This window comes from Chinchilla lanigera, unplaced genomic scaffold, assembly GCF_000276665.1.
Source record: "Chinchilla lanigera isolate Chin_1 unplaced genomic scaffold, ChiLan1.0 scaffold00002, whole genome shotgun sequence".
Taxonomy (NCBI): Eukaryota; Metazoa; Chordata; class Mammalia; order Rodentia; family Chinchillidae; genus Chinchilla; species Chinchilla lanigera.
This window is the reverse complement of record NW_004955403.1, coordinates 55,808,468-55,822,289: the sequence shown is the minus strand read 5'-3', so window position 1 is coordinate 55,822,289 and position 13,822 is coordinate 55,808,468. Positions and strand designations below refer to the sequence as shown.

At 42.9% G+C, this 13,822-nt stretch overlaps 1 protein-coding gene and 1 long non-coding RNA gene across 2 annotated transcripts in view; one reads left to right on the top strand and one right to left on the bottom strand.

The window, feature by feature from the left end:
- The window catches only part of Csmd1 (CUB and Sushi multiple domains 1), a 1,292,092-nt gene extending 1,279,697 nt beyond the window's left edge, over positions 1–12,395 (bottom strand). Inside the window, exon 1 of the mRNA XM_005373917.1 lies at positions 12,266–12,395. Within this exon, the coding sequence (XP_005373974.1) occupies positions 12,266–12,395 (130 nt within the window). The remainder of the gene's footprint in view (positions 1–12,265) is intronic.
- Positions 12,396–12,539: 144 nt separating this feature from the next.
- LOC106148772 lies at positions 12,540–13,523 on the top strand. The gene is made up of 2 exons (XR_001234459.1): positions 12,540–12,622; positions 13,173–13,523. It is a non-coding gene; the product is annotated as an uncharacterized LOC106148772 (long non-coding RNA).
- The last annotated feature ends 299 nt before the right edge of the window (positions 13,524–13,822 follow it).

The following is a 13,822-nucleotide window of genomic DNA, read 5'->3' as shown; positions in this document are numbered from 1 at the left end:
TTTTGCTGTAAACCTTAGAAGCTAGCCTGTCTTGGTGAGCAACTCCTTTTCCAGGGTTTATTAATCACAGAAACTCTGAAGCCTTATGACTCGAAAAGGAACCGTGTTGGAGCCTAAGCAGTCAGCAAGTTCAGGAATGATTCAGCAAAGTAAATGAATATGGTGGAATATTCATCTGTTTCAACATTTAAAAGGTATGGCACAGGAATCCTCATTCTTGCATTTATGCACTGAGTAATCATTATTGACTTATTCAGCTTTACCAAGAATCAGGATTGTGGGAAAATTCAATAAGGTCAGTGAGAGACTAGAGCAGACCATGTCTTCAGATAGAGGCAGTTCAGCGCCGAGAAAACAGCCAGAACATGCAGTGACAGAGGCTGGAACTAGGAAGCAAGACACAGAAAGAGCATGAAAACCATTTCCTAAAACCTCAAAACTTAGCAGTGTAGATAAATTTGACGAGCACTGCTGGCCCGCCTTCCTGCATATTCCCTCCTACCCACCTGCAGTGGCTCAGTGCTGTAAAATTCAGCTGTATTTAGACTCAGGGCCTCGTACTCTTCAACTCAAGCCACACATACAGTAATTGTTGCCTTTGTGTAGTGTAGGAATGGGTGTGTGTCCTAAACAGGAATTTCCTACATTTTCAGACCATTAGGAAAAGCCAGAGGAAAATGCCAGGCCAGAATTTATTCACTTGTTGGGGACGTGTTCCTGGATTTGATAGATAATAGTAATTCCTCCTCTCACCTTTGCATGAGGCTTTGTATTGTTAAGCAAATGATCGCCTCTGACCTGCGCAGCCATCCTAGAAAGTGCATAAGGAAGCCACGATCCACACATTACTAACTGGAGGTGCAAGACTCAGCTCGGAGGAGGGTGTTCCCACATGTGAGTAGATATTCTCTCCATTATCCGGCGAGGGGGCTAGCCGCTGACCCCAGCCTTGGATGGCCTGTGGTACTTGGGGTTGAAGATGCTCTAAGGAGTGATTTTCCACTGGCCGTGACCCCACTCTGTACACTTGAGAGCTGAACTCTGTTTTGCTTCCACCTGCAGACCCTGAAGCAGAAGCCTGCTGAGTCCTCCTCCGTGTCCCTGCCAGCTGTGGCTTGAAGCCCCGGAGACACTGTCCGCATCCAGAGAAGCCTGAGAACCTCACCAGGGCCGCAGCAACCCCTATATTTACCTTTGACCCTCCCACTCCATCTATCACTAGGCCCTGCTGATTTTGCCTTCTACGCAGCCCTCCCGCTTTCCATCCTGACGCAATCACCCTTCGTCCCATCTTAGCGCAGACCGCGGGCCGCTGCTCCGGCCGCACTGATGCCTTCTCCTCATTCTTGTCCTTGCGGCAGTGATCTACTCTATTACAGTCTATTTTCACTTCAGCTTGTGTGGCCCACAGCTGCATCTTAGGGTCCGTTTCTACATCTGTCCTCTCCCTCTTTCCCGTGTTTGTTCTCTATCCACTAAGACTTTGCTTTGCTCCTTTGAGAGCACCGTTCTACTTTATAAAGTATCTTGCACCCACCCGCTTCCTTCCCGTCTCCCTCCTCTTCCTCATGACAATGCACCGTTCCATACATGGCTACTCTGTGATGGGCTTTCTACGTCCACGCCAGGACACTTCTCAACGAAGGCTTCACAGTAAGTTACACTAAGTCAAGGGGCACCTCAGTACATTTGCCTTTTTCTCAGGGCTGAGCCTGTAACCCAGGCCCTCACAAATGCCAAGTAAGCGCTCTCCCTCGCTCTCTCTCAGCTGTACTTTCTAGTGTTTATCACTGTTGCAATTTTGCATTTCTTCACATGATTATTAATTAATCTGTCCCACTAATTATAACTGTTATAACTTCTGCATCTACCCAGTATTACATCCCTAAAGTCAGAGTTTTTGGAGGATGACAGCTGCTCTTAATATATGCAGAGGCAAAATAGAGTAAAGACAAAGAAGGGAGAAAGAATGAAGGAAGCAGGTAGTGGAAAAAGTAGGGGAGAAAAGGGAAGAAGGAGGAAGGAAGTGCAGGACATGTTGTACTAACTTCTGTTGAGTGCTGTATATAATTATGAGACTGATAAATTATGTGTTGATTTCATAGGTATAAAATATTTTAAAAATAAAATTAAGTATATAAAATAATGACTTCCATTTTGGGGGCAACAAGAGACAATGATAAGTATTTGGAGGCTGAGGCAGGAGGATCTCTGTAAGTTCAAGGCCAGCCAGCCTGAACTAGAGTGATGCTCTATCTCAACAAACCAAAATAATAATAATAATAACGGGCTGGGAATTTAGCTCAGCTGCACAGCACCTTCCCAGCAAGCATAAGGTTGTGAGTTCAATCCCCAGTACTGGAAAAACAAACAAACAAATAATAATAATAATAATAATAATAATACAATGATAAATAATCATACAACCCACCATGACAATTTTAGTAACACTGTACAGATACACATGTATGTAAATGAATTAAATAATCTAACTATCTGGCTGGGTAGAGTCAAAAGTCCACGGAGAAGAATTTTATTTTTAGTAAGTTAGAAACCATCCTGCATTTATTAACATGCGTACATCCAACTAAGTGCTACATGTAATGATTCTGAAGTTAGTTATGGAATTCACGCTTTGAATTCTAGTAAGAATCCTCCTGCTGATTCTTATGGGCTCAAATTAAATGAGGAAATGAAGCATGACACTCAGCTCACCATGGAAGACATGCACCAAGCCCACGTTGATCTTGGAAGCAGATGGCAGGACAGAGCTCCAGCACAAGGGGCTTGACATGAAGATGTTTCCAGGGCCTGCTAACCTCAGAGCAACACCAGGAACAAGGTTGTGTCTTTTCGTAAGGTTTTCACCAAGTTAGATTCAGTGGGCAGGTAACCAGGCACAGCCCAATAGCCAATATTCTGTCATCACAGCAATCACAGAAATGTACTGAAGAGTGATCAGCACTGCGTACTCAGCCCACCCCAGCCAGACCAGCAATAGCGTGACATGTAGGGTGTTCCTGCAACCTTCCCCATGGGGCAGGAGTCTGTCACATGAGTGCCAGAGATGCCCAAGTTACTGAGGGGCCTGTGGCTCTGGGTTCCCCTCAGAGAGCCCTTTATCCAGCCAGGTGCACAAGCTCTTTTTTTCTCTCTGCCAATGTGGTTTGGCTTCTTGAGATGGCAACCGTCAACCCAGCCTCAGCTCTGCAGCATCCCTCTCACAGGGCTCTCGGGTATCTGCATGGTGGCGGTCCTGAGCCCAGGCGCTGAGCTGCACCCTGGTAAAGGAGGCTGACGCTGACCGCAGGTCATGCTGAGGGGTGCAGTGAACAGGCCACCTCCCTGGAGTGGCCCCATTACTACTAATGCATGCTGTGTCTGGGGTAAACACTTTTCAATTTGGAAGAGCAGAATAATCATTTTTAAATACAGTTTTCATTTTAACTGACCCATAGTAACTGCAGTATATATGCTTATACAGCACAGTGGGATATTTCAAAACATACAGTGTGCATAACCTCATCAGGGTACCTGCCGTATCTATCAGCTAAGACCTTTACAATTCCTTTCAGTAGGGAAGTTCAAATTTGCTCTTTTGTAGTATTCCATTCATCACTGTCTCTCACAGTTGGCTTACCACGCTGTAGAACCCTAGAAGTCATTCCTACTTCTCCTGCCCACCTACTTTTCTGGATGTGAAAAGCCTCTTTTTTCCATCTCCCTCCTCTGGAAACAGCCTTCTTACCAAGACAGTAACCTTATATTTAGATCATGTCCATTTGCGGTAAACACATTAAAATTATGCTCTTTTGGCAGTGTTGAAATAAAAAAATGTAATAGATGCTGTTTTAGTCTCTTCCTTGTCTCTGGGACACAATGCCCAACACACACACACACACACACACACACACACACACACAACTTAAAAGTGGGAAAGGTTATATTGTGTCCCAGGTTCCAAAGCTGCCCAGCTCCAAAGGAAAAGTAGCACAGCGGGAGGGCATGGTGGAAGAAATCTGCTCACCTCATGGCGGCCAGGAAACATGGAAGAAGGAGGGCTGGAGATGAGAAATACAGCCCTGCCTTCGGGTCTCACCCCCAGTGACTGCCTCCAACCCTGCCCCACCCTGAAAGCACATCCACCTATGAACTCACCAGTGGGTGAGTTCAAGGATGAGAGCAGCACGCCATGATCCAGTCACCTTCCAACACGTGAGACATTGAGAGACATTGTAGATCTAAAGCATGACCAATGTTGCATCTAAGAAAAAGATCTAAGGAATAATTCAGCTTTGGTTATTTTCGGCCTGAGCATTCTTGCCTCCTGACATCCCTGTACACTGTGCCACTTGAGGAGGTCGCCCTGTTCCTTTCACGTTGGGCTGCAGATGCCAATGTTGGGGACTGGGGGAAAATCTTTTCGTAGTTTGGGAACGATTCTAAGTTCTCTAAAATGTCTCCCTTCTTGCAGCATTAACGATCACTAGAAGGTTAGGAAGCTCGGACAAGACTCTGCCTGAAAGAGATGTTCAGTAAATGCTCAGACCCTGTAACTTACCAGTTTCTGTAACTACTTATTTTTTAGATGTAGGATTCTGTCTAAGTAATATGTGCATAGATAATATAAAATGCATATGCAGTGGAAAGGCTCATTTATTGATTTTAAAGACAGATGGCTATTCCCCCAATTGATTACTAGTCGCTTCCTCCACAGCAGTGTAGATTTAAAATTGTATTTCTAGAGTATTAGCTACAACAGCTTTTAATTTATTTGAGGGTTCCTCAAGAACTCTACTGCTAACAATGTATGCAAATAATGTGAATAAAAGTCTACCATTAACATAGCTTCAACATATTCTAAAAGTCATCTGGAAATTGTGGAATATTTGGTAAATGAGCAACTATAAATATACATAGCTGTGTAGCTCAAATCAGCCCTGTGCTTAGGAAGGCATTCAGATCAATTTGTGCACTGCGAAAGGCATGCTGTGTTCCTGGCTGCTCAGCTGATTCTGAAAAGTATGCTCTGTTATCAGTAGAATTTCAAAAGGAGCATTCTAACTAGCAAAATGAGCCTAGAAAGTAATAGGAATCTGAAAGCACAGAGGTCACTTAATTCAACCTCACATCTTCCTTTAGTAATGTTACTTTCCAATAAGAAGCCATTTTCCGGTGAATTTCCTTTGCCCTTTGAGGCTCCATCCAGGGAGGAAGCATGTTCTCATCAATGAGCATTCACACCTGACAGCTCTGGGCAAGTGTATTCAGCTGCAGAGCCATGGGCAGAAGAAAGAGGACGGAGCTGTTGGGAGCCAGCGGCCGGGTCGTGGGCTGCGACTTTCAAAACAGCCCGGAACGTGACGCTGTTAAGTCATAAACACCGATTGTGCTGTGCTACAATAACATCCATATTATAACGAACTGCTAATAAGATGTGAAAAGGCAGCCTGTCCCTTTTGAAAATGGAATCATGTTTAGGAAGTGAGAGCATTTGATACTAAGACCTCCGACACTGAGAGAGGTGAGGTTACTCTGCTTGGCTCTCAACTCCTACTTCGTACTCTTAAATTTGATAAGGGGCACTGCAACGTTTGATCTGAGAAGAGTTGAAACAGCCTAAATGATTTGCTCACTTCCTTGGGCTTTCTTGCTCCTTCCCTGCATTGATCTCACGTTTTTCCCTTAATGAATCCGGGCTCTTCTGATAGCTGAGCATTACTGTGAGGAACGCAGTGTAACGCATAGCACGGACCCTCAGGAGCCTGAGCTAATTAGCAATCAGTGAGAAACTCATGCTATTTAACTTGATAAGCACTTTTTTATCAGTCAGAGTGATGCCTTTAAATAATTTGTTATGTAGTTTTGCCCTTAATTATACATTCAGATTGGGATTATTTCTTATGAATTGTTTTGTACTTAGCATATGGGTACAACCCAATTCCTACAGTTGTAGAAAAAGAGAATAAGTTAATTCGTGAACATGCTGTGCAACTAAGAGAGTCCCATACAAGTGTGTGGACATTAAAAAGCATTTGAAATGTTGACTTTAAGATTCAGTGGATCACAATGATGTGTCACTCTGCACTGTGCAAAATGACGCCCTAAATGTGAGATCTTAGTTTCCATTATGCTATCATAGTGGCAAAATGGTTTACATACTTCAGTAAGTATATCTGGGTGAAAGCTATGTAATGTGATTTCTCATTTACTTAAGCATATTGCGATGTTTTCATTCAAAGATTAATACATACTGATTTATGTATTTCATACACATTTTCAAAACTTTGGGCAGTTTTCAGAGAAAGGCTAACTCAGTTTCTCTTGGAAATAAAAGTGTTGTTTTCTACCTACATATACTCACATACTGTGTACACACATCCAAGGTCTCTTGACTTCTTGTGATATATAAAGGGAGGTATCCCAGTCTGTCAACCCATTTTAGAAGCTGGAAAGGATGACTAGATTTAGGTTGCATTATATTGCTATTCATATGTGTCTAATATCCAGTGGTTTAGAAGTCTCAATTCTCATCCGCTACTGTGTTTTTTCTGCTAATTGCACTTATTCTAAGGCAATATGGCTTACTTCAAAGAGTGTTTTCAGAAGTACACACTGAAAGTCACAAAAGCAAAAAGCAAAATCCAGAGTAGTTGCAATGTCCCCGCCCTTCCCTCCAGATCCACAGGCCAGAACAGAGGAGACTTCCCGGCAGGCCTGGTCCTTACACCTTCACTGTGGGCTGGGGACAACCTGGCCAGGATGCCTCAGATGCCTCACCCCTGGGGAGGGGTGGCCCTGGGAGCAGAGGGCCTGGTCACTTCCTCGGTGAGGCCCAGGACAGTGAGTGCCATCTCAGGGCCGTCGGAGCCTCCCCAGTGTCCAGGAATGACCAGGAAGTCCTCGAGACCAGCAGTCCCAGAGCCTGTGGTGCCCAGTGAGGATGGTTCTGCCATCTCCTTGGGCTCCACTGAGGGATACTGAGGCACTGCTGGTAGATATCTAGCTTTGTACAATTCTGTAGCTTTGTGTTTTCTTCACAACTCTCACAGAAAGATACCAAAAATGACAACATGCCCAGACTGAGTGGATATTTACTTCTGTACTACAAACTCTATATTTTGTGTCACTGACTTCATTCAAGAGCTATATAAGAACAAAAAAGAAATATGAGCACAAAATCATATACAGGAGGACTTTTCCATCAAAGCTGATTTGTGACAGTAATACTGACTGGGTACCGGTCAATTCAATTCTTGTTTATCAATACGACAGCATTTTCAGCTTTTTAAAACAATTTTTCAAGAGAGTAAAAAATCTGAAGGATTTTGTTTGAGTATAGAGAGCAGGGTTTGGATGCAAGATGGCAAATTCTCCCACGTAAAGATATACACAGACAATCAGAATAGAGAAAATCTAAACACAAAGAACGTATTTCTGAGTCAGAAGTCTGGGCACTACCACTTGTGTGGCGTCTTCCTCCCACGCTGGGCAACTTTCTACTGTCTGTATTCATTTTTAATCATACAAAAATAGGAGTGCAGACCAGGTGAAGATAATCTTTTTGTTGTTGTTGCGTACACATGTAACTCATTAGTTTTCTCTTATAATATTTATATTCTACAAGTTCCAATAGTTTCTGAAGCTGATGTGTGTATGTGTATGTATATATATATATTTAAATTAACTAGTTACTGACTAACTAGTTACTGATAAATTAACTAGTTACTGATTAAATTTAACTAACTAAATTTAACTGATTAAATTTCAACTAACTGAAATTAAATTTTTACTAGTTAAACCATAACTAGTTAAATTAGATACATAGCCAGAACTAGTTAGTTGTGATATTAGATCTCCAGTTATTGGGACACAACACTCAGCACATGTCATTTAAAGGAGAGAAGAGCTTAACTGGGCTCATGGTTTCGGGGGATGCTGCCCATGGTCAGCTGGCTCCAGGGAGAAACGTCCTGGCAGATGGGCATTCTGGCCACAGCTGCTCCCTTTGTGGCTGCTGAGGAGCTGAACAGGAGGGGACAGTGCCAGGGAGGAAAGGGAAGAGGGACAAGAAGTCGTATCCAAGGTCACACTGCTGTGAACTGCTCAGACACACCCAGAGTAGGCCTGGGAGGCTCCTAAGCTGATCAGCTTGACTCAGTGAAATTTACTGTCACATCATTAATTGTTTAATTCACATCAAATGCCTTTTTCTAAAGACTGAGGTGATTTGAAAAGATTTCTTAAAGATAGAGCTGGCTTGAAAGAGGGAGCTGTTTTCAAACAAATTTTTTTTGTCTTTTAAGATACTTGTTGCTATAAATTAGCAATAATATTGCCTGAGTTTATGTATTGCTGGGGCAAATAAGAAAGAATATATGTGAAACATCAATGTTCATTCCTCCTCTCCTCCAGAGGAAGAAAAACAAACACACTACCTAGTTCACCTTAGGTCACCGGAAAGGAAGCTTGGTGCTATTGTCTGTTTCTTTTTTTCTAAGAATCTTTTTGGTTTATATCGTGTACTCTGAGTTATACTTTGAAGATAATGACACACATTGTGTTAACTATTGTTCTCTTAGTATTGTGTTATGAAATTTCATTTTATTCAGAAACTAAAAAACTTAAATAATAAATAATCATAAACTTCACATAATTTGATTTTTACATTTTTAATTCTTGAAAACAGTAAGCTTAAAAGAAGATTAAATGCTCCTCCATGTTAAGGAATGCAGCAGACATAAAGCTGTGCTACCTTTCATACCAATTAATCATTTACTCAGTAACATTTTAAAATTTAGTCATAATAATGCTTTTTATGTTGGAACATTCGCATTTATTGCTGAGATAAAAGCCTATTTTCCTCTTAGGAAAAAAATGTGACTGCAACAGAGAAAGAACATGGAGCTCAAATCAAACAGAAAAACAGCAGTTTCAACCATTAACCTCCTGAACTTTACCCAGTAACCTGACAGCTCTAACAGGCATCGCCTACGAATATCACTAAAAACGAAATTCGCAAAGAGGATGGCAGGGATTCACTCTATACATTGTAAATAAAGCTACTGGAAAAGAAAGGGCATAGGAGACATCAACTAAAAATAAAGGAAGCTAAGGAAGTAATAGATGGGAGAAAATAAACAGAAATGCATGTGCACACCCCATTAAATCAGATGAAAACACAAGACCTGAATATTTCAGAGAGAAACCTGATCAATAACATAATTGACATGAGAGGATAAAATTAATGACATTTGAAACTTTAGTGAAAGGATTGCTATAAACTCTAATCACATTTTTAGTGGAATTATGTCTAACATCGCTTGGTAACCATAAAGTTTTCATGATAGGTTTGGGAGAGGACAGGTTGGCTCCCTTCTGAGCAGGGGACCTTGATTTCCACCACATGGAACTGTCTCTCTCAGCTTTGGCATTGATGTGCTCCTGGGAGTAGATACAAGCACAATCAAGACTGCAAAGACTGCTGGTTTTACAAGCTTATTTTCTTAGTCTAATTCCAAAATGTCATCTCTAAAGGGAATTAATTAGCAATTTTGTCTTCCCTTGAACAGCCCTTGTCTCATTCACCATCTCATCAGGGATTTTGTACAGGAGTAATCTATGGAGACACCAAGTTCCATATTCCACATATTCCAGAAAAATACCCAAGGCACAGTATCAACCTCACAGAGCTGGGAGAGGCTGTCTGACCTGTGAGGCTGGGCTTGTGTTTGAGCAGGCATGGAGAAGGGTGTAGACAGAGTGAATTCTTCCTTCTTAGGATCTGTTTCACACACACACACACACACACACACACACACACACACACACACACTCACACTCTCCTGGGTTCAGAAACAGCTCCCCACAAAGCATGGCTGCATGCTTTGGAGAAAGGTGTGGAAGCAGCCAGGTCACGCCCTCCCTGAACCACACGGCAGGAGGACATCTCACAGGATGAGCTTCCCGCCCACATCCAGAGGAAAGGCGCACACAGTCTCTGCAGGCAGCTGGCCTCGGCAGGTGCCCCGGTTTATCCCCATGAGCTCGCACCCCTCTCCCCAGCCAGACTTCTCCAAGTCTGCCCTTCTCTGACAAACCTGAGCGTAACACCACACAGTCTCCCTGGTTCTTCAGGGCTCCGTTCCTTAGGAAGACTCCTGGGTGGTATAAAAGTGATAGTAAACTCATTTCTATGGTTTTCCCTTGCTAATCTGTCCTTTGTTATAGGAACCTCAGCCATGAACCTGAAATGAGAAGACAAGAACTTTCTTCTGCCTACTGGGTCCACTTTTGAAGGTCAAGATCATGGAAGCCTGAAGCAAACTCACTGGGAGAGGGGGAAGAGATGATGACTCCGGCCCACAGGAGGTAGGGAGTCCTGTGTCCAGGCCTACACACCTCACAGGAAGTCCTCAGATCTCCTGGGGCCAGCAAGTGGCTGTCTGGCCAGGACAATCCATGACTGATGCCCCCTGAGGTTGAGATACAGATCGTGTAGCATCTGGGCCACCTCCTCTGCTCCACAGGAAATCATAGGACAGACAGAGTGTCCATCAACTGGGAAGATACCACCGACTCCCAGACAGGCCGGGGCCCTAGTGTGAGCCTTCGATCCTGAGATCCACACACAGGACCCCAAGGCCCTGGCTCCTGACCTGGCAGCCGACAGCTAACTTGGAGAAGGCTCCTGATGACGGGCTGTGCACCACCACCAGGCGGATGATAGATGGTGGGGAAGCCGCATTTAATTGGATTCAAGGAAATCGAATAATGTGCTGTGTCCTTCCCATGTTATAGAAAAATACCTATTACATCAGAAAGGAAATAAAGAACCTTAATATAATCATGATGATTTTAGTCTACACTAACATCACCTGGTCGATTTAGAAAAAAATCGTGGAGGTCGTGCTGGAGGACATAACCTCTGGCACTGTTTCTTGGTTTAGTAGAGGAAGCAGAAATGATGTTTAAGCAGCATGAGAATTAAGTAGGAGCAAATTGCAACAATGTTACAATTCTATCAGTGCCAGTTTAAGATGCACTTCACCCCCTTGGATGCCCAAGACACCCAAGTTAAAGGGGCACTACCCTCTCCACCGCAGGGCCTTCTGTAGGTTCTGGCTCTCTCATCTCAGCTCCTCCCCATGAATTCCTTGTACATGCATGTATACACACACACACACACACACACACACACACACACACTCATCTCTCCCTATGCCGTGGGTTAGGAGGCATCTTAAACACACTTACTCTTACAGGAAGCCTAATGGCTAGCATTTCACATCCTGATCAATGAACACCATTTCTCTGGCAAGCTTTTTGTTTCTGCTTGGTTCTATCCACTGTGCACTTCAAGCATGTGCTTCCACTTTCAGAAAATAATGAATTCAGTCTTCTGAGCTGGGTTCATTTTCTGCCCTGGTTCTGTGGTCTTCTTAAGCCATTCAGCTCAAGAAGTTTGTTCTCAGTGAACTAGAGTACTCCAGATGCCTTGCATTTTAAATATCAACTCATGTCTTAATTCTCAGCCTCAAATACAAATTCTAATATGCACATGGACCTTACATAGTGATCTGTGTCAATGATGATTAATTAGCAATTCCGTGGGCTGAAGATCAACTGACTACATCTAACTCACCACACATATATGCTCCAAAGCACTGGCCTGTGATGTTGATCACGGCCTAATTAATGATGTGCCACCTCCAATGGCTTAGAGAGAGGGGACCTCACCCATGTTCCCCGCTACCAGCAGGCATAAGCGCTGGCACTGTGATAATAAGCATGACGGATGGAAATTCATTAAAATACCAAGGAAAACCCTCCAAAATGGCTCTTAATTAAATGGTCTCCAGCTAAGCTGCAGTCAAAATGTGAACTTTCCCTGCATTCTATTCAGCTGAATGTCATGTTGACTGCACTGCCTATAGGGGTGCCTTGAACTAATAACAATGCTTCCTATTTACATAGTTCTTTTAATGTGTGATTCCTGCAGCGCTTTACAAATATCATCTTATTACCTCACAGGGTGAGTTGATTATAGAGCTGGGGACAGAACCCAAAACCTCAAAACTCCCCATTATTTATAAGAACGGTTCTATAAACATCGCAAGTGGTCTACTATAATATGCCACTTGGATAGGAGAAACAAAGTTTGACATGAACTCTTTGACTCATGTAAGTATCTTAATAAAAGGAAACGGCAATTGCCCATAAAGCCTTCACTTCCCTAATTTTCAAAAAAAAAAAAAATACTCACTTTCTAACTCTGCTATCCACAATACAGTGGGTTTCAAGACTGGATTGTGTGTTGCATGAATACGTCTGCTGGTGGACAGGTGATGATTCCCTTCCAGGGAATTGATGAATGCCTCCAAATCTGCATTCATCAATGTGGTCTCACCTCAACACATCAGCTATGGCTCTATGATTTCTAGACTTAGCAACTGAAACAAGCTCACAATCCGGAAGCTTTGGACATGTGTATTCTTTCGTTTCCATGCCTACCGGTTGGAGGTTTTGTACCTAGTGTACTTGAGTAGAACAGTATCAATTCAAGCACAATTTACCTGGGTCCTGACTAGAAATATGGACTGGTACATTTGGATGTTACAAGGTAAGATTGATCCTATGGTAATATTTTTGGATTATTTTTGTACTTTAGAAATTCATATGGGCATCTTAAGTTGTCCCTGTATTTCATAAGAAAATAGTACTTATTGTGTATAAATTAATTCTAGAATGCTTTGCTCTAAAGGGAGGATACTTTATGAGCTATCTATTTACTAACTTCCTGGGCTATTTTTAAGATGCCATTGAATATTCTTCCAAAGCTGCAGAACACAGGTCAGCAGGAGCTGCTGCGATCCACAGAGTAGCAGAGGTGTAGCAGAAGAGCACATCCCCTAAGCTTTTCCCGCCTGAGCCAGCCTGCACATCCTGTCCTTCCCAGTGGAGATACCTGAGGCTGTTAATTGTGTGTAGCATTTTTGTGGCTCTCAGTTTGGCTCTATTGGAATGTCCCCCCAGAGCCCCAATGCCACCTCCTGTGGTGGCTTGCACGTGGGGGTCACTGTATGTTCATATAAATGATTAAAAACTTTCCTGAGATAAAAAGGACACCTCCACTCAAAGAAGATCCACAAACATGGTTTTCTCCCCCTTAGGAATGGGCAACACCATCACAACAAACACAGTGCAGAAGCACTGGAAGTGGAAGGGGTCGGTTGGCTGCTTCCTAACATCCCACGGCCTGGAGTTATGGAGACCAGTACGGTCGGCTCTTCTACGTCAGGTAGCCTCTTTCAACACCAGAAGTGTCATTACCACGCCCATAACTCAGCGTCACTATTACTTGACGCATTAGATGACAGAGAACAGTTTTCCTTAACTTTAATAAGTTTGTACGCTGTCAAAAGTTCTCATTCAACAAGCCGCAGTGTGAGTGCCCTCGCTTCAGTCCTGAAGAAGCCAAGGAAGCCGTTTAACTTGGTTAAAAAGAAATGTAAAAAACAAAACGTCTGCTTCTCTCTACAGTGCTGAACAACGGAGGTGCTGTTGCTAGTGCACTCTGATCCTAGATGGCCAAAGAGCCAAGCAAGAAGGTTGCACAAGTTCAGGAAATATCCGAATGCTTATATTGAAACATTTACTGGTTAATCGATTAAAATTATGATTGTTCATAGAAAATGGTACCTATGTCATGAAATGAGATTCTGGAAAAAGACGAAATTGTAAATTAAGGTTTATCTATGAGCAAGGCTTCCCCAGTTCCCTAAACCGTGCAAATGTGGTGCTCCAAAAATCTGATCTTTTG